Consider the following 19,716-nt stretch of genomic DNA (forward strand, 5'->3'; position numbering starts at 1 on the left):
CTGTCTGTGTCTTTCTGCAAGAACCGTTTTTCTTTTTTGTCAGTTTCTTCTTTCCCATTTGATGTCCCCTAAGGTGTCTGGCAGTTTACGGCTAGAAGATGGCATCCCAACTTGCAGTTTCTAGGACAGCTTAGTTTCTTAGGCAGTGAAGGTCATGTAACAACTGACTAATTTATTCTCTTTCATTCTGAAAATTAGGGAAGTTTTTATTAGGTTCCTCACAGGACTTTTAAAAGTTTATATAGTGTATTTAATAATGAATATTAATCAGCTCATACAATTTCCAGGGCATTCCAATTATTGTCTGAAAACAGGCAGCCAGGAAAAGTCCCCAATTTCTATTTTGTCTTAGTAGTCACACAATCCCTGATGTTAATCACAAGCATGGAGGGTCATCATTACATTCTGAAAGGGAGCCCTGCCACGAAGACCATGGTTATATATTGAGGGTCCTTAAAACTCTGTGCCTCTGTCTAAGCAGAGCTGAGAAATACATTCCACATGAAATCTCTTTCCTCCTGTCCCTCTCTTCTCAACTCAGGACTGAGGCGCCTGGTGCTTGTCACTGATGGAGCCTGGATCAAGCAGATCCACTTTGTAGCTTTCAAAGAACACAAGTTATCAAGTATGCTTCTCTTCACAGGTCTTGTAATTCAAACTGAAAAATCAAATATTCTTAAACGACATTGGACACATGTAAATTCAAAGCCTGTCCGCCAAAGGAAAGAACTTTGCAGTCACAGAGCACAATCTTCAGCGCCCACCTCCACGTGTTCTGTTTCTGCTCAAGCACCGCAGTGGTTGCTTTCCCTTTCCGTTGAAGGTTTTCTGATCCTCCTCAATTATCCTAGCTAGGGAAGAGTTCTTGGGTGGTCCCATTTCATATCTCACTGTGCAGAGTTTCTTGGGACAGGTATATTAGTGGATAAAGATGCCAATTCTAGTAATAGGAAAACTTTATTGTTGCAAACCATCACACACCCCCCTCCAACCACGTCATCCCCTGCCCAAAGTGTGATCCAAGATGAAGGAACCAGGAAAAATGATGTGGAGTTAAGGAGGGAGCAGGGATATCTTCCATACATATGAGTCAGAAAGGCAGGGTAAATAGAGTGTAAAGGAAGAAAAACACCTGGACCTTCTAGAATGAGGTCTGGGGGGGTTATCTTAGATTTTGAAGTTACAATAATCTAAATGGCAACATTTATGAACATAAGTCCGATTGTTGAAGATGTACACCAAGTTGTTGCAGAATCTCTGACACACCATATATGATATCTGGAGAGTGTTATCTGCAACAGAAGACAACCAAAGATGTTAGGTTTGTGTCCTCAGTGTCCAAGGCAGACCATACCTGGCCTTAACTAGACAGGTTTATGGATGGCCTCCCAGTGTCCCCTTCCCAAGAGCACCAATGCAGAAATTTCTGGAAAGCCATAAGGTTGACTTGTTTGCCTGTGGTCACTGATGACTCAAATCAATGCATCTGCTTCCTTCCTTCTGCTAGAAATTAAGAAGAGCAGGGCAATATCTGTTTGGCTGGTTTTGTCCTGCCATGCATCTTCTGCCTGCCTTCTAGGTCTGTGCCCTCCAGGCTCAGGGCACTTTTTACTGTGGCCTGGGCCAGAGATGCCCAAGCAACCCTGCAACTTACTGGAGTAGATCCTCAGGCTCATGCAGGTTTCGTACTTCTGAGCCTCGCAGATGCCAAAGCCTCTTCTACAGTGGTCCGACGGTGTGCGAAAGTGGCATGTCACACACTTCAGTGATGTTGCTTCTGGAGAGAGCACAGAGCTTGGCATGAGGGCAGGGACGGTGAGAGAGATGCCAAAGCTGGGTGAAGTGACCTTCCAAGGCTGGGTGGGCAGTCGATGGACTGATGATTGAGCGTTTAGAGAGTGACAGTTGACCCTTCATCAACTTTTTTTTTTTTTGCCTTTAGTGATGGAAATAAAAAGGGCATTGAGCATATGAAAAAAGAATTCTGGTCTCAATTTCAGCCTTCACCTTCTGGGTGACATTCTCTCAATGGTCCAGAGCTCATCTATTTGGCTCCGCTGACTGGTCAGTGAGCTTCAGGGATCTGCCCATCTCTGCCTCCTTAGCACTGGGGTTATAAGCACACCACAAGATCTGGCTTTGTTTTAGGTGAGTTCTGAGGATTGAACTCAGGTCCTTGTTCTTGGGCCGCACAAGCTATGTCTTTAATTCGTGTAAAGATTTGATACAGTTTATTTCTCTAGCTTAAAAATGATCAGTGAGTAAAACCTTCAAAAGTTTCTGGAAGAGGGAATAATTGAAATATGGGTTCAACTGAAAAACTCTTTGCAGAGGCTGGTGGGCAGACTTAGCAGTTGAATGTACTGTCATGCCTGATTAACCTGAGATTGAACTTTAGGACCCACTGGATGGAAGGAGAGAAATTACTTCCAAAAGCTGTCTTCTGCCCACATGTATAATATGACATGTGCAAAGTACACACACACACACACACACACACACACACACACACACACACACAAACACAATGTTTAAAAATTTCCCCATGGTGCTAAAATGAGAAAGAATGTAGCTTTTATTAACCATCTTATTAGGGTTATGTTGTTTCAAATTATATTTGATTTAATGCACTATTTTCTGATCTCATGAATCTTGTAGGAAGGTTTTGTCTCCATGTGTCAAATTAGAGAATTCAGGACAGTGACTGGACAAGTTTGGGAAAATCTGCCTGATTCTAGGGTGTACAGAATTTCTTCTCCTAAGCAGCTTGTAACAAGGTCCCTGAAATGACTATCAGAAGCCAATGTCCATCACAAGATTTTTGAATGACCAGCTCCCTCAGCAACATAGATTTGTGAATAGAACGGATGCTTTAAGGAGATCTCCTAGGCATCTAGATAATGAGGTTTGGCAGTGGCAGTAACAAAATAAAGGCTTTTCCAGAGTGCTGGAAAAGACAGAGAAGATGGAAGAGAAGGCAGAGAGAGCTTCTGAAGGCCATCTCCCTTCCTTCCCTCCGAGATATGGTCAAAGATCAGCCCACATGGACATGGTTGTACACATGGAGATTCACTGCAGTTCCTTTGATCCTGCCCCTGGAGCTCATTCCTCTGGTCTGGGACTCACCCACAATGAGGCAGAAGAGGGAGAAGAGCATCAAGGAGTGCCTGTTCATTTGGCCTCAGAGGTCTTGTGAGGAGCAAATGTACGCAGGGCTATAAGCAGAGGTCTGCTGGGCTCCAGCCTTCTCCTCCAGCAGCAGCCGTGATTATTCATGCCTAAGGGGAGTCAGTCACACAAGGTTTATTTTGAGAGCTCAAATTCATTGGCTGTGGACTCCATGGTCTTGACACCTGGAGCCCAAAGTTGAGCAGGTAGTTTTAAGGTAAAAGGACCCTGAAATGTAAAAATTTCTTGGTTAAAAGCTAGTCTTTTAATTCAATCTTTGAGCCTGTGGGCAGCCTTGTGCTTGCTGGAAACCCAAGGTGCCCGAAGATTTTAAGCCAAAATGTCTGTGATTCTGTCATGAACAGAAGACAGGGATGGCAGAAAGTGGGCAGCAGGGGAGGTCTAGATTTTCCTTTTTGCTTGCCCTGCAAAGGGTATCCCCTTCCCTGGAAATCATACTGAGTATATTATAGGACTGCAACTTAGAGGTGTCTGGACACCTGAATGCAAACTTCACTGACCAGCTCAGCTCACCTCCATTCTCTCAGCACGAGATCTGAAAGGAAGGGGACTCCAGTTACTTGGGGTTCATTGTTTCAATATCATAAAACTATTGTCTGATATGTTAGATTGAGGGACAAAAATGTCTGCAGGTTGCTTACAGCACGCTGCATGGCTTAGGGAATAATGACAAGGAAAGCTGATTTTTTTTCCCTGAAAACTTTCAATGCGCAGTCGGATGCAGAAGCTGTGGCTACCAAATGACAATACTGTCACTGCTATGGTATTGCCATTCTTGCCTTATCTCCACAGAGGAGGGAACTAAGGCTTGGTGAGGTACAGCGTCATTCCCATGGCCACATACCTGGTGACTATCAGTCCTAGTACTTACAGTGAGTCTCTCTAATTAGATTTCACACTTGTCACCACTATGATTCAATGCCTCTTTGAAACTTATTCATACATTCAACATACAGCCACTGCCCCTTGTGTGAGAGAATAATGAGCAAGGCAGCTAAGCTCATCTGGCCCATCTCCTTATGAGGAAGAGAGAGGTTAGAGAAAGAGAGAGACACATAGCCTGTGACCAAGCTGGACCTTCAACCTACAACTTCTGATTCCTTCCTTGGGTTCCCCCTATCAGAAATCTGTCCTTTTAGGTCAGAGACAATGTACTGTGTGGGGCTGTCACATCACCCTTCCATTTATATCATCACACAGTGAGATATTAGGGTCAGAGACTGACCCCTGACACTTCTGACAAACTAGGATCAGCATTTCTATTTAAGAGACAAAGCAATGGTATAAGCAGAGATTTATGTGGCCACATTAGGAAGAGGGACAAGTAAAATGATCCATTCCCCTCCCCCGGAGGTCCTGGGGGTCCCTCCCCCTCCTTATTTTCAGGATCCTGAAATGGAGTTTGGGTTTAAACAGAGGTAAGACATATGTATAATTAAGAAGTCTTGGTCAAAGAATCACTCTGCTCATCATTAATCTGACTTCACCCTGGCCTCCTGTGTTGATGCCCATCTCTGTGAAAGACAACTCAGCTAATGTTCCCATATGGCAAATCTCAGCACCCTGTCTCCTAAGTCAATCGGCGGATGGTGTCTTGGCTAGAAATGCTAGATGCATTTTATACTGAATGGAGTTTTACAAATAATACTTATTTGTATGAAAAGTTCACTCATTAAAAGAGACGAGTCTTCTGGGCATAGTGGTGTACACATAATAGTCCCAGGAGTGTGGAGGCAGAGACAGGAGAATAATAAGTTCCAGGTCAGCCTAAGCTACACAGCAAAACCCATCGTTTCTAGAAAATCCAGGTCTAGGGATATAGTGAAGGGAATAGTGTTTTCTTAGATGTGAAAAGACCCTAAATTGATCCTCATCTCAGGAAGGAGGGAAAAAAGGAAGGAAGGAAAAAAAGAAGGAAGGAAAGAAGGAAGGAAGAGAAAAAGAAAGGAAGGAGAACAAGATAATCAGATGGGGGAGGGTAAGGTTTTAGGTGAAATTCCAGAGAGTTTGCAAATTTTCTTTTCTTTTAAAACTGTTTTATCACATTTTTATTTAAGTGTGTGTGTGTGTGTGTGTGTGTGTGTGTGTGTGCAACATAGCACACTATGGAAGTCAGAGAACTCTCAGGAGTCGGTTCTTTTCTTCCACTACATGGATCTTGGGGCTCAAACTCAGGTCATCTGGCTTTGATGGCGAGCCTTTACCAATGGGCAGTTTGGTGGCCCCAGAGCATTTCTTTTCTATGACTCATCAGCGTGTGGATCTTTATTTTACCATGTAGAGATCTGAAGAGGAAACAGGTCCACAGCTTCTATAATGAAGAGTGAGACTTTGAATCTTTTTAATCTAGTTTTCTATTCTGCCAGGTTTTGGTAAAAAAAAAACCATAGGAACTGGATGGGATTTTCCAGCAAATTCCTGGCTTAATCAAGAAGCCAGGTCTAGGAGATGGTTCAGAGGTTAAAAGCATTAGATGCTGTTTTGCAGAGGACTGGAGTTCGGTTCCCAGCACCCTGGGGTGGCTCACAACGATCCTTAAATCTCATCCAAATGATCTGATGTCCTCTTATGGCTTCCAAAGGCACCAGGAATCCATATGGTGTATTAAATGCATGCAGGCAAAACACTCCTCATAAAATAAAATAAATAAATCTTGAAGAATAAAGAAGGCAAATCCTAGAGCTTTTGTACCAATAGCATCTGGACCACACTGCTACTCAGGCCCCAGGCCTCACATAGCCTCTCTGCCTACAAATGCTGACCAATGACTAAAAGCCCAGCTGACTCTAGTTAGCAGACTGCCAAGTGCCTGGGTTTCTTGCCTCAGGGAGTGAGTTTATATTAACGGCAGCCATATCCAGCACCCTCCTCTCCCTTCTCAATTCCTGCTTGGCAATCAGATTTCTTAATTGCAGGCTCATGCTGTGAACCCCCTTCTTCAGATACCTATAAGAAGAGACCCTCAATCTGCCTTGTGGGCTTGAACAGCTCCAGGACCCCAACCATGTTGTCTCTGGTGCCATGGTCTGAACTCTCTCCAGGGACTCATGATATTGTCCGTCTGTCCATGTCATGAATAACCTTTCTAATAAATTTACCCCTAGGCATCCGCCTTGCTATCACCCTTGAGCTTCACATCTGAGACTTTTCAAGACTTTCCAGGCATTTAGTTTGTCCCTTGTTTGCCCTGCTTCACTCTCTGTTGAAAGGCAGAGTGAATGGAGAATTATGCCAACGGTAGCACATGTTCAGGGTCCCCTGGAGTGGGCTTGCACAGGGTCTGTTCTTCCTGGAGGGACCTCCTTAGCAGGCGCTTCTCTGAGATGACCAATGAGGCTTGAACCTCTAGCCTACCAACTCATTTCTAGATTGGTGGTGAAAGTTTGCCATTCCATCCAAATTCTGGTGTACTCTGATACAGTCTTCATTTTCCCATAGGCTCTGATCCATCCAATCTCCTTCTGAAAAAGCAGTGTGTTTCTTAGCTCACCAGGAAGCAGCAGAGACCAGACATCAAAACCTGTGAATGGAGAGTAAGTGTTATAATGGAAAGCATTTTCCTGAGGGTTGTGGTGAAGCAGGAGAGTAAGGTGAGGGGTGAGGTTCAGCTAACTTGAATAAACAGAGAATAAACCAGTTGGTAGAGAAGGTGATTGCCCCCAACAAAGTTAACGTGTAACAGCCCATGTGCAAATAAACCTGCATTGTGCAAACGGCTTTTAAAAATCCCAGTCCTCTGGGCATGAGGCCATGAGCATCTATCCTTCCTCCTAGCTCCAGCTCCCTCCTTCCTTTGTGGGTGGATTCTTTCTTAGTAAAGTCATAGAAAAGAAATTCTCCAGGGCCACCAAACTACCCATTGTTAAAGGCTCACCCTCCAAGCCTGATGACCTGAGTTTGAGCCCGATGATTTCTGCCACTGTCTATGACTCTGCCCAGTTGCTCATTCTGGGATACAAAGACCTGAAAATCTCAACAGGTGACCACTGAACTCCAATATCTACCAATGTCAGTTGGCAAGCCAGCCCCTCAGGAGGTAAGATTTATGTCTCTAATACCTTTGTTTTTGGATTTTTAAAATTTAAATTAGAAATAAGCTTGCTTCACATGTCAATCCCAGCTCCCTCTCCCTCCCCTACTCCCCTGCTCCCCCCCCCCCCAGTTCCCCACCCAATCCCCACTCCACTCTCCAGTCTGTCATATCATCCAGCGGAGGACCTGGGCAGGTGGAGAGAGCATTCCCTCCATGTGGGATGGGCTCCCAAAGTCCATTTGGATGCCAGGGATAAATACAGATCTATTGCCTGAGGCCCCAAAGAATGCTGAGGCCTCCTTGCTGACACTCATGTTCAGGGGGTCTGGATCAGTCCTGTGCTGGCATCTCAGCTATTAGTCTGGGGTCCATGAGCTCCCCATCGTTCAGGTCAGCTGTTTCTATGGATTTCACCCTCACAGTCTTGACCCCTTTGCTCATCATTCCTCCCTCTCTGCAACTGGTTTCCAGGAGTTCAGTTCAGTGTTTATCTGTGGGTGTCTGACTCTGCTTCCATCAGTCAGTGGATGAAAGCTCTAGGATGGCATACAAGGTAGTCATCAATCACATTATTGGGGAAGGGCATTTAAGGTAGCCTCTCAACTATTGGTTAGATTGCCACATCTCTCCTCAAACCTATAATGACTACCTCTATTATGGTATCGCTCATCCTGATTTCCTCTAATCCCCCCCCCCCCCGACTCAATCTTCCTGCTCCCCCATGTCCTCCTCTCCCCTCCTCTTCTCCCTCCCTCTTTATTCCAGCTTCCTCTCCCCTTCCCCCATGCTCTGGATACCCTCAGAAGATCCTATCCTGTTCCCCTTCTCTGGGGTACCATGCATATCTCTCTTAGGGTTCTCCCTGTTTTCCAGACTCTCTGGCAGTGGGATTGTAGGCTGGCACTCCCCTGATCCATGTCTAAAATCCATATGTGAGTGAGTACATGCCATATTTGTCTTTTTGTGACTGGGTTATCTCACTCAGGATGGTTTCTTCTATTGTCATCCATTTGTCTGCAAATTTCAAGATTCCATTGTTTTTTTCTGCTGAGTAGTACTCCATTGTGTAAATGTACCACATTTTCTCTATCCACTCTTCAGTTGAGGGGCATCTAGGTTGTTTCCAGGTTCTGGCTATTACAAATAATGCTGCTATGAACATAGTGGAACATATGTCCTTGTTGTATGAATGGGCATCTTTTGGATATATACCTAAGAGTGGAATTGCTGGGTCCTGTGGTAGACTGATTCCCATTTTCCTGAGGAATCTCCATACTTGATGGGAGATGTCTTTCTGTAAATCTTTCTCTTATTGGTTGTTGAATAAAGCACTGTTGGCCAATAGGAAAGGAAGATAGGTGGGACTAGGAGTCAGGGAGGATTCTGGGAAAGATAGGCAGAGAGAGACACCATATAGGTGTCAAAGGAGTAAGAGGTCCGGACCCTTTTCTCTGGTAAGAGAAATGCTTAGATTAACAATTATGAGTTAAGCACTAAAGTCAGAGCTAGTCAGTAAGAAACAAGCAAATGGCCAACAGCTTTACAATTAATACAGTGTCCTGTGTGTTATTTGGGGGTTCAGACAGCATGGCAGGGCCCAGGAGACTGGCAAGGAAGATTGCGCACTATACATACTGATTTCCAAAGTGGCTGTACAAGTTTGCACTCCCACCAGCGGCAGAGGAGTGTTCCTCTTTCTTCACATTCTCTCCATCATAAACTATCATTGGTGTTTTTGGTTTTAGCCATTCTGACAGGAGTGAGATGGTATCTCAGAATTGTTTTGATTTGCATTTCTCTAATGGCTAAGCACTTTCTCAACTGTTTCTCAGCCATTTTAGACTCCTCTATTGAAAATTCTCTATTTAATTCTATACCACACTTTTTAATTGTATCCTTTGGTGTTTTGGAGATTTTCTTCTTGAGTTCTTTGTAAATTTTGGAGATTGGCCCTCTGTCAGATGTGGGGTTAGTGAATATCTTTTCATATTCTGTGGGCTGCCCTTTTGCCTTGTTGACTGTGTCCTTTGCCTTGCAGAAGCTTCTCAGCTTCAGCAGGTCCCATTTATTAATTGTTGATCTCAGTGTCTATGCTAATGCTGTTATGCTCAGGAAGCAGTCTCCTGTACCAATTCATTCAAGAGTACCTCCCACTTTCTCTTTTAAGAGTGTGGCTAGATTTATGTTGAGGTCTTTGGTCCATTTGGACTTAAATTTTGTGCATGGCACTGCAGTTTTCTACATGCCAATATCTAATTATGCCAGCACCATTTGTTGAAGATGCTTTCTTTTTTCCATTGTATAACTTTAGCTTATTTGCCAAAAATCAGGTGTTCATAGGTGTGTGGGTTAATATAAGGGTTTTCAATTCAATTCCATTGGTCTACCTGTCTCTTTTTGTACCAATACCAAGCTGTTTTCAGGACTATAGCTCTATAGTAGAGCTTGAAGTCAGGGATGGTGATGCCTCTGGAAGTTCCTTCATTGTACAGAGTTGTTTTGACTATCCTGGGTCTTTTGTTTTTCCATATAAAATTGGTCATTGTTATTTCAATGTCTGTGAAGAATTGTGTTGGGATTTTGATGGGGATTGCATTGAATCTGTAGATTGCTTTCAGCAAGATTGCCATTTTTACTATGTTGATCCTACCTATCCAAGAGCATGGGAGATCTTCCCATTTACTGGTATCTTCTTTAATTTCTTTCTTTAAAGACACAAATTTCCTGTTGTATAGGTGTTTCACTTGTTTGGTTAGCATTACCCCAAGATATTTTATGTTGTTTGTGGCTATTGTAAAGGGTGATGTTTCTCTGATTTCTTTCTCAGTCTGTATATAGTAGGGCTACTGATTTTTTCAGTTAATCTTGTATCCTGCAATTTGGCTGAAGGTGTTTATCAGCTGTAAGAGTTCCCTGGTTGTTGCAGGATTCCCACCTGGGTCCCCTTGCCACTTTAGCCCCCAAAAATAACACACAGAGACTCTATTAATTTCAATGCTGTTGGCCAATGTTCAGGGCTTCTCAATGGCTAGTTCTATCTTAAGTATTAACCTATGACTACTAATATATTTTTCCATAAGGACTTATCTTTCTGAGGATGGCATCCTCAGATGTACTCTCTTCTCCAGGATCAAATGTTGACCCCTACTCTTGAACTACATTTCCCAGAATCCTCTTTGACTCCTAGTCCCACATATCTTGCTTCCCTATTGGCTAACACCTGGTAGAATTTTTCTTGGGTGACTTATATAAACTATCATATCATCTGGAAATAGTGAAAGTTAGACTTCTTCCTTTCCTATTTGTATCCCTTTCATCTCCTTTTGTTGTTTTATTGCTCTAGCTAGAATGTCAAGTACAATATTGAAGAGATATGGAGAGAGTGGACAGCCTTGTCTTGTTCTGTTTTTAGAGGAATAATGTTGAGCTTCTCTCCATTTAGTTTGATGTTGGCTGTTTGTTTACTGTATATTCTCTTATTATGTTCAGGTATGTTACTGTTATCCCTCATCTCTCTAGGACCTTTATCATGAAGGGGTGCTAGATTTTGTCAAAGGCTTTTTCAGCATCTAGTGAGATAGTCATGTGGTTTTTCTTTTGTAGTTTGTTTATATGGTGAATTATACAATCGATTTTCATTTGTTGAACCATGCCTGCATCCAGGGGATGAAGCCTACTTGATCATGGTGGATGATTTTTCTGATGTGTTCTTGGATTCAATTTGCTAGTATTTTATTGAGTATTTTTGCATCAATGCTCAAGAGGGATATTGGCCTGTAGTTCTCTTTCTTAGTTGTATCTTTGTGTGGCTTAGGTACCAAAGTAATTGTAGCCTCGTAAAAAGAGTTTGGCTATGCCCCTTCTGCTTCTATTATCTGAAACAGTTTGAGGAGCACTGGTATTAGCTGTTTGTATCATGTTGCCTTCCCAGCCATCCGCCTGGGCCATGCCACAGTTGCAGTCCCCAAATAACACACAAGACACTATATTAATTATGAAGCTGTTGGCCGTTTGCTTGTTTCTTCATGTGGATATGAAGTGCTTTGAACTTTCCTCTCAGCACTGCTTTCAAAGTGTTCCATAGGTTTGTGTATCTTGTGTCTTCATTCTCATTGAATTCTAGGAAGTCTTTAATTTCTTCCTTGACCCAGGTGTGTTGTTCAGTTTCCATTACTTTGCAGTGTTTCTACAATCTGTGTTGTTGTTGAATTCTAACTTTAAACTATCGTGATCAGATAGGATACAGGGGGTTATTCCAATTTTTTATATCTTTTGAGGCTTGCTATATTGCCAAGTATGTGGTCGATTTTAGAGAAGGTTCCATGTGGTTCATTTGCATTCAGATGGAATGTTCTATAGATGCCTGTTAATCCCAATTGTGCCATAACTTCTGTTAGTTCCTTTGTTTCTTTGTTAAGTATCTGTCTGGTGGTCCTGTCTAATGGTGAGAGTGGGGTGTTGAAGTTTCCCACTATAAGTGTGTGGTGTTTAATGTGTGATTTGAGTTTTAGTAATATTTCCTTTATGAGTGTGGGTGACTTTGTATTTGGTGCATAGATGTTCAGAATTGTGATTGGATATTGATGATTTTTTCCTGTGATGAACATGAAATGACCTTCTTTATTTCTTTTGATTAATTTTAGTTTGAAGTTTAATTTATTAGATATTAGGATAGCTACACCAGTTTGCTTCTTAGGGCCATTTGATTGGAAAAATCTTTTCCCAACCCTTGACTCAGGGGTTATGTCTGCTTTTGAAGGTGAGGTGTGTTTCTTGTATGCAGCCAAAGATGGATTCTGTCTTCATATCCATTCTGTTAGCCTGTGTCTTATTATAGGTGAGTTAAGACCATTGATATTGAGGGATGTTAATGACCACCAATTGTTGAATCTTGTTTGTTTCGGATTTGTTTTTGGTGGTGGTATTATGTGTGTGTTTTTCCCCTATTTCTAGCTTTTGGTAAAATGAGATTAACTACTGCCTATGTTTTTCTGAGTGTAGCTGACTTCCTTGGGTTGGAGTTTTCCTTCCAGAACTTTCTGTAGGTTTGACTTTGTGTATATGCATTGTGTAAATCTGGTTTTGTCATAGAATATCCTGTTTTCTCCATCTACAGCGATTGAGAGTTTTGCTGGGTATAGTAGTCTGGGCTGTCATCTGTGGTCTTCTAGTGGTTGTAGAACATGTATCCAAGACCTTCTGGCTTTCAGGGTTTCCATGGAGAAGTAGGGTGCAATTCTGATACATCTGCCTTTATGTACTACTTGACCTTTTTCCTTCCCTGCTCTTAATAGTCTTTCTTTACTCTGTGTATTTGCTGTTTTGGTTATTATGTGGTGAAGGGACTTTTTTTTGGTGCAGTATATTTGGTGTTTGGTAAGCTTCTTGCACTTTCATAGGCATGTCCTTCTTCATGTTGGGAAAGTTTTCTTCTATGATTTTGTTGAGTATGTTTTCTGCACTTTTGAGCTGGTCTTCTTTGACTTCTATTATTCTTAGGTTTGATCTTTTCATCATGTCCCTTATTTCCTGGATATTTTGTGTTAAGGACTTGTTGGATTTAAGATTTTTTTGATTGATGACTCTATTTCTTCTAGTGAGTCTTCAACACCTTTGATTCTCTCTTCCATCTATTGTATCCTGTTGGTTATACTTATATCTGTAGTTCCTGATCATTTACCCAGATTTTCTATTTCCAGCATTCCCTCATTCTGTGTTTTCTGTATTGTTTGTGTTTCAGCTTTCAAGCCTTGAACTGTTTGAATTGTTTCCTTCACTTGTTTGATTGTTTTTTTTTCTTGGCTTTCCTTGCTTTCTTTAAGAGATTTGTTTATTTCTTGAATTTTTTGGTTTGCCTTTTCCTCCATTTCCTGCATTTTTGTTTGTTTTTCTTCCATTTCTTTAAGGGATTTTCTCATTTCTTCTTTGAGGGTGTCTAATATGTTCATAAAGTTGTTTTCAAGGTCCTTCTCTTCTGCTACATCTGCTGGTGTAGAGTCCCTAGATTTTGGTGGTGTCACATTGGTCACATGTGTTCTTATACTGTCATCTTTCCATCGTTTCTTCCAGTGGGTGCAGGTGGGGTCTCTCCCTTTCCCCTTGTCTCCCGTATGTGGCCAAGTATGTGGGCCAAGACTACGATGTTGGCAACTCTGCAATGTCCAGCCTCTCCTGGTGTTCTCCTCACATAGAGGATATAGCGGTCTAAGACTCAAGCTCATGCAGAAGGTGTAGGGAGGCCAAGACTGTGATGTGGGCAGATTCCAGTGAGTCCGGGCTGCTAGGGTGGGTTTACTACACTTCCTGTTCTTTTCTAATGAGAGACAGAAACCCGTTCAGTGGGGGTCAGTCAACATAAGACCAGGGACATCTTGGAGAAAATGGAGGACAAAGGGTACAAGAATGGACGGCAAGACCACCAACCTTTATTCATCCCAAAGGGATTTTATATAGGACCATAGGTGGGAAGTGAGGAGGGGAGGGAATGGGGGTGTTGACTGCAGCTGCGATGAGCCTGGTGGAGCAAAGGTCAGTGGGAGGAGTAGGCCATCCTGTGTCGCCTGGTAACCTAACTGCAGGTTTCAATTCTATCTTATCCTCTATTGCTCAAGCCTATAGCTTAATCTTTAACTGACGTAAGTCTGTTTTCTCAGAACTTGTTTCCTGTCTTAAGAGGCGGTATTTCTGCCGTGTGGCCTGGAGTCATGTCTTCTCTATGAAGAAGGTGTGATAATGCTACAGCTGGATTATGGCGGAGGTCCCTGACAGTGGGTCTGGAAATGAGGTGAGGCAGGGGAAGAATTGGAAGGAGTAGAGGGAGGGGAAACAAAGCTATATGTCAGGATATATTCAAGAAGAAAGAATCTATTTTCAATAAAAAGAAAAAAGTGTACCTATGTCTGGTTATGTGTATATATGCATTAACTACATGTACTTATGTTTTTATTTTGTTGCATGGTAGTACATTGGATTATAGTGACTGGTCGTATAAATGAAATTGTTAAATTAGTCCAAATTCCTTTTAGTAATAGTGTATAATTGACATTTCTGAGCAAAATTCCTGGCTCTGATAGCCCCACTAGGTTCAATAGAAGAGTGCACACATAGGTGTATGTGTGTGATCACTTTTAGGATGATTTTAAAGTTCATTAATATAATTAAGGAATACAGAGAAGAGATTTAATGATTCGGCCATGTTGGTAGAAGCAACTAGAGAGGTGTGATAACATTTTGTTCATGGTCCTGACATGTCTTATTTTTAGATGCTTCACTAGACAGGCTTGATCATTGCTCAGTTGATCTAAGAAGAACCTATTGCTTGAGGGGATGGACTTAACTTCATGAATGAGTGCTCTAATTTAGGGAGTTGTACAGCTAGGCTCTGCAGTTCCTGGAGTCGATTGACTGAGACAATGATTAATTCCCCGTTTAACTTGTTTATGCACAGAGGTAAGTGGCTAGCCCGAAGAAAAGGATGTGGGCACAGAGTAATGTAGGAAACCACAGGTTTTTGATTTGCCTTTAGCTGATGAGCAAACAGAGAGGTTTTGAAGACTATTGGTGCTTCTCAGTATTTCAGATATCACTTTCTGTGTTTTGTTGGGATGCAGCTATTTTATTAAGAGAGAAATGTTGGAGAGAATGAGTAAAAGCCTTTCCTGGCATGTGGCAACATCAGGCAGGAACCGTGCTCAGTAGCTCCTCTCCATACTTCCCTATTCCCTTTTCTAACCCCGCCCAGGTTCCCTGTGAGAAGAGGTGGGCCTTTTTGGTGTTCTTCCAGGAACACCTGCACTGGGCAGGAGACAAACAGCCAGTGGTGGTGGCAGAGGAAAGGGAGAAGGAACCATCAAGGAATCAGTGGACACCCACAGGCGATAAGACATTCACTAAGAAGTTGGACCAGTGGGTTAATGGTTGAATGTGGATGCTGTGTACAAAAGTTAAGGGAAATTAAATGAAGGACATGCATGTACAGGAACATTATTAACCTTATAGCATCTGTGAAGACATGGCTAATTTTATGACCTTATGGGACTTTTTAGAATTGGTAGAAAATCACAGAGGAAAAGTATTTATTCCCTGGTAATTATTCTCTGGAGCCTCTGACTCCCCTTGTACCATTAAAGTGTTGTTTCCAGAATGTATTATAGTATTGACTGGAAAGGCCCCCACCAAAAAAAAAGAAGTCACTAGTAAATGACTTTCATTGTGAATATCTACCAAATTATGTAAGTTCCCATGTGTAGAGATATTTTACAGATCCATTTGATTGTCTCCCACTTACAGATGTAGTTGGTTCACACAGATATTCTGTGTCCATGATGACCTATCCCATCAATAGATATACTGGGTAGCATATGAGCCTTGGGTTGTTTGTAAGAAATTTCCCATGAGGACCCAGTGTGTGATCTGTTATGGTTGAATTGTGATGATTGTGGGGTATGGGATAATTTGCCATGTGGTGGTACTGATTGGGGAAATGGAAAAAGGGGGAGGGTTCTAGATTGGAGGGGAAAGATATTGTAGAAGGAGGTAAAATAACAGTAAGGATGCTTGAAAAAGTCATAAGGAATCCTACTATAAACTATTTACCTAAAACATATACATAAATCAGTATATAAATATACATACATACTTTAAATAAAACTTTCTCATTTGGTTGACAATACTCTTTCCAAGAAACAACTTCAATCCTAGGCACAAGAAACTCTCCTTTTCATTTTTGGGCAGGGTTTACCAAGAGACACCCTAAATATAAAGACTATCACTATTGTCCTTGGTTGCCTCCCCAGAATTGAAAGGTAAGTCTTTATGACTGAAGACACCATGCTCTTTAGATACAACATCCAGAGGCCCATGAGTTGGAGCAGACCTGAAAGCCTCCTCCCTGAGGATTTGCTTTCTTGGTACTAGAAGGCACCATGCAAGTTTCCAAAGGAGAGAAGCAATTAGCTATGATGCCTATGAAACCCAGCAATGACCAGCAGGGCCATGATAACTGTAAGGGAACACTAGTGGCATGCATTCTTTGGTGGTAATCAACAACTCTCTAACTGTACTTAAGAACCAGTCAACAAGAGGGAAATCATGCCTGATACTGGAAACCTAGAAACTTCCCAGGGCTAGTGAAGTCATGAATCTTGAAGGGGAATCCATAACTACCACTGTACCAAACTAACATAATCCCTAAATATGTGTTATACCCACAGGTAAGGATAGTCCTCACCCCTTGTTGAGGAAACTTCCCTTTGAAACATTTTGAGACCATTACAGAAAACCATAGTTAATCAAAAATGCAAAGTGTGTGGAGTTCAGTCCCACTGATGTATCTACAACACAACTCCCACACTTAAGGCCCAGGAATCATTGAGAAACAGGGCCCAGAAAGATTGTAAGAGCCAATGGGAATGGGAGTTTGCTGTGAGTTTGTGTGTCCCAGGAGTGTTAGAAGTTACACACATGGAGTGCCATGAACTTGACTGCCTAAACATGAGCTGAACAAGGACAACAGCAACACACATGCCAAATGGATAGGGAAAGCCCAGGCGCCCTCAACCCTACATAAAGAATTACAGGCAGGGAAGAAATGTTCAGAGTGGGAGAAATAATCGTTCCTAGAGAACACATCAACTGGCTATTCAATGTCAAAAGGTCAGTCCTGAAAACATACATGCAAGTAGTATTATACAGAATGAATAGTTTTTATTTAGGAATATGTATGAACAAATCTATACATATATGCATGTAACAGCAATTGATGAAAAAGGAACATGAATTTGATAGAGCAAGGAGAGGTATATGTGAGAGATTGGAGGGAGGAAAGGGAAAGAGGGAAATGACGTAATTATACTGTAATCTCAAAATTAAAAGATAAACAATCTGATAAACCTGCTTGCTCTGTGGAGCATGAACTATGAATGCAAAAGTAGATGTGGCAAGGCTATCATTCATTCAGGTCACAAATATTTATCGGATGCTTTCTATATCCAAGCCCCAAGCTATATGATGTGTCATGTGAAATAAAGCAAAACTCTTGCTTTGTCCTAGTGAAGGAGTCAAGATATGAAGAAACAGATATACAAGACCAGGAGTGAGACAGGAAGGGAGCTGGAGGTGCTGTTTTCCACAGACAGCTCTCGTAAGGCTGTTGTATCTGTCTGGGTGGCATCTGAGTCAGGACCTAAGTCAGCAAGGTCAATATGGCTGGAAAAGACATTGGAGAGGCAGTTGTTACTTATTTCCCCTGGGAATGCCTTATCAGCTCAAAGAGTTTTGTATTTTTTCCTAACTATGCTGAGAAGACATTGGAGGGTTTGGACTGGCAGCATGGCACCTGTGACTTATAAAGGGTTCTATGACTTCTACCTGAAGAAATCACCGTGAAGGGGCAAGAGTAGAAGCAAGGAAGCCAAACCATAAAGCTATTGGCTGGTCAAGATAACAGTGGCGTAGGTCATGGCCAGGGCAGTGGAAACAGAAAAATGTGTGCAGCTGCAGGGCAGTCAGCAGGTAGACTGGAGGAGGTTTGCTGTCTCTCTCCTTTAAGGACGGGACAGAGGGAGCTCTAAAGACCAACCATAAGATCTGTCAGACCTGCGGTCCAGAGACAGGAGCCAGCCTGGTGAATCAGAGAAGTCACAACTTCACTTTTAGGTCTCGGAGTGTGTCCTGAGGGAGTCAGACAAGATACCTTGATCCTGGGAACTGAGAGGTACTGTCTGTCCTGGAGAATTAATGACGATGTAATTAAGACGAACAGCCCAAGGACAGGTCAACCTCACATCTCAATGAGAAAAGAGCCTGTACCTTTCACAGGAAGCTGCTGAAGACAAAGGCTGCAGGATGTTTGCTCTGTTTGTTCTGGGGATGGTTTTTCTGTTCTGCCCATATTGGGGTAAGTCCTGGTGATGAGGAGACAGTTCATGGTTATTTAAGAACTGTCTAGATTCTTGGAAAGGAGGGGTTTCCAAAACTGGCTATGGGGCTGTAGAGGTCTGTGAGATTGTGACAAGGGAGACTGCCTTTCCCTCTCTTCACAGGTGACCTTCAGGAACATGAAGAAGGTATGACCATGGCTGGTGTAAAGTTTTCGGTAAATCGTTCATGTTTAGGAGTGACATGTTTAGGAGTAAACCTCCCTTCAATTTACTGTGGAATCCTTGGAGTTCAGGCTTCTCCTGGCATAGCTACTCTATTTATATTAGTAAGGAGGTGAAAATAACTTTGTTTTCTTTTACTCATTACTGACAGAATATTCAGTCTATATAAGATGTTTATTTCTTGAACCTTAGGAGTAAATTCTATAGGAACCCTGACCTCCTCAAATGGTATACATTTTTTTGTGTGTCTATAAGCTTGTCTCTCACATTTCTAGTACTTGGGACACAAAGGCAGGTGGATTTCTAAGCTCAAAGCTAGTCTGGACTACATGAAGAGTTTAAAGACAGCCAGGGCTCCATAGAGAGACCCTGTCTCAAAAAATAAAATAAAACAAAACAAATCAAAACATAACATTCCCTCTCACAAGATTACTATAGGAGTCCTATTTGGAGAAGTTTAGAACCAATGGATTAATAGTTAACTTCCCACAGAGAAGGCTCTAATTGCAGAAATTTTCTTGAGATCACATTCACCAAGTACTTCTTTTTGTATCTTGAAGATATTGGAACAATGTGTTATAAATGTGGGAAATATCATCTTGGGCTATGCTATGATGTCATGAGTTCCTGCACACTGAAGCATAGCCAGTCCTGTGCTGCTGAGAACATTTACATACTCACAAGGAAAGGTAATATGGGAGATATAGTGACAAGCAGCTAACCTCACCTTCCCTTCTAAATAGCAGTGTGCTTTTTGTGTTTAGGAAGAGTGGGAGAGTGGAGTTGATGAGGATGACTGGGCTTGTACAGGGATGGAAAGACAGACCTTTCCCTAAGATAACACTGAGTGATGGAGGGACTGATGTCTCTTGTCAATTCTGGAATGAAATCCCTTCCCTGGGTTAGCAATGATTAGAGGAAGGCTATGATGGTTTGAAGATGAATTATTACCAGGAATATGGAAGGAGGAAATAGTCTTTAAAATTCTTTCCCTCTTTTACCTCCTCAGGGCAGAGTATGTATCATTATTCAAGACTGTCATGTATGACCAACTGTGAGGACATCAACTTCCTGAGTTTTGAAAAGAGAACAGAGCTCATCTGTTGCAAACATAGTAGCTATTGCAACCTCCCAATGGGACTCTAGTTCTGAATTTCCTATGGATTTGGTGTCATTCTTCAACTTACTACATACCCCATTTCCCCCAGTCTCTATTTGCTTTCCTCTCCTAACTAATGGTAAATGAGAAAGTCATCTGGCAGTGATAAAGCAAATAGTCATGGGAGAAATTGGGCTGGGAGCTCAGTCTTTTTCTCACATATGGCAGGACACTTTGGTTTGCTGACAATGCTGCTTGTTGTGACTAGGCTCAGAATTAGTTATCTCCTATAT

At 42.1% G+C, this 19,716-nt stretch overlaps 2 protein-coding genes across 2 annotated transcripts; one reads left to right on the forward strand and one right to left on the reverse strand.

The window, feature by feature from the left end:
• Positions 1-1,167: 1,167 nt before the first annotated feature.
• Pate3 (prostate and testis expressed 3) lies at positions 1,168-3,175 on the reverse strand. Its single transcript, XM_005085845.1, has 3 exons — positions 3,127-3,175; positions 1,655-1,777; positions 1,168-1,292 (listed from the first exon to the last, which is right to left on the reverse strand). Exons 1-3 carry the CDS (start codon positions 3,173-3,175, stop codon positions 1,168-1,170), a joined length of 297 nt encoding a protein of 98 aa, XP_005085902.1.
• Positions 3,176-18,067: 14,892 nt separating this feature from the next.
• Positions 18,068-19,470, forward strand: Pate2 (prostate and testis expressed 2). Its single transcript, XM_040730239.1, has 3 exons — positions 18,068-18,119; positions 18,885-19,013; positions 19,334-19,470. Exons 1-3 carry the CDS (start codon positions 18,068-18,070, stop codon positions 19,468-19,470), a joined length of 318 nt encoding a protein of 105 aa, XP_040586173.1.
• The last annotated feature ends 246 nt before the right edge of the window (positions 19,471-19,716 follow it).

This window comes from Mesocricetus auratus, unplaced genomic scaffold (assembly GCF_017639785.1).
Source record: "Mesocricetus auratus isolate SY011 unplaced genomic scaffold, BCM_Maur_2.0 Super-Scaffold_100022, whole genome shotgun sequence".
NCBI lineage: Eukaryota > Metazoa > Chordata > Mammalia > Rodentia > Cricetidae > Mesocricetus > Mesocricetus auratus.

Excerpts from the sequence above, each read along its gene's own strand:
- Pate3 (XM_005085845.1), bottom strand. The coding sequence starts at position 3,175 with ATGAACAGGCACTCCTTGATGCTCTTCTCCCTCTTCTGCCTCATTGTG. Across the intron at positions 1,778-3,126 it reads CCTCTTCTGCCTCATTGTGG|AAGCAACATCACTGAAGTGT; the intron begins GTGAGTCCCAGA and ends TGCTCTCTCCAG. Across the intron at positions 1,293-1,654 it reads GAGCCTGAGGATCTACTCCA|ATAACACTCTCCAGATATCA; the intron begins GTAAGTTGCAGG and ends CTTCTGTTGCAG.
- Pate2 (XM_040730239.1), top strand. The coding sequence starts at position 18,068 with ATGTTTGCTCTGTTTGTTCTGGGGATGGTTTTTCTGTTCTGCCCATAT. Across the intron at positions 18,120-18,884 it reads TCTGTTCTGCCCATATTGGG|ATATTGGAACAATGTGTTAT; the intron begins GTAAGTCCTGGT and ends TGTATCTTGAAG. Across the intron at positions 19,014-19,333 it reads TTACATACTCACAAGGAAAG|GGCAGAGTATGTATCATTAT; the intron begins GTAATATGGGAG and ends TTACCTCCTCAG.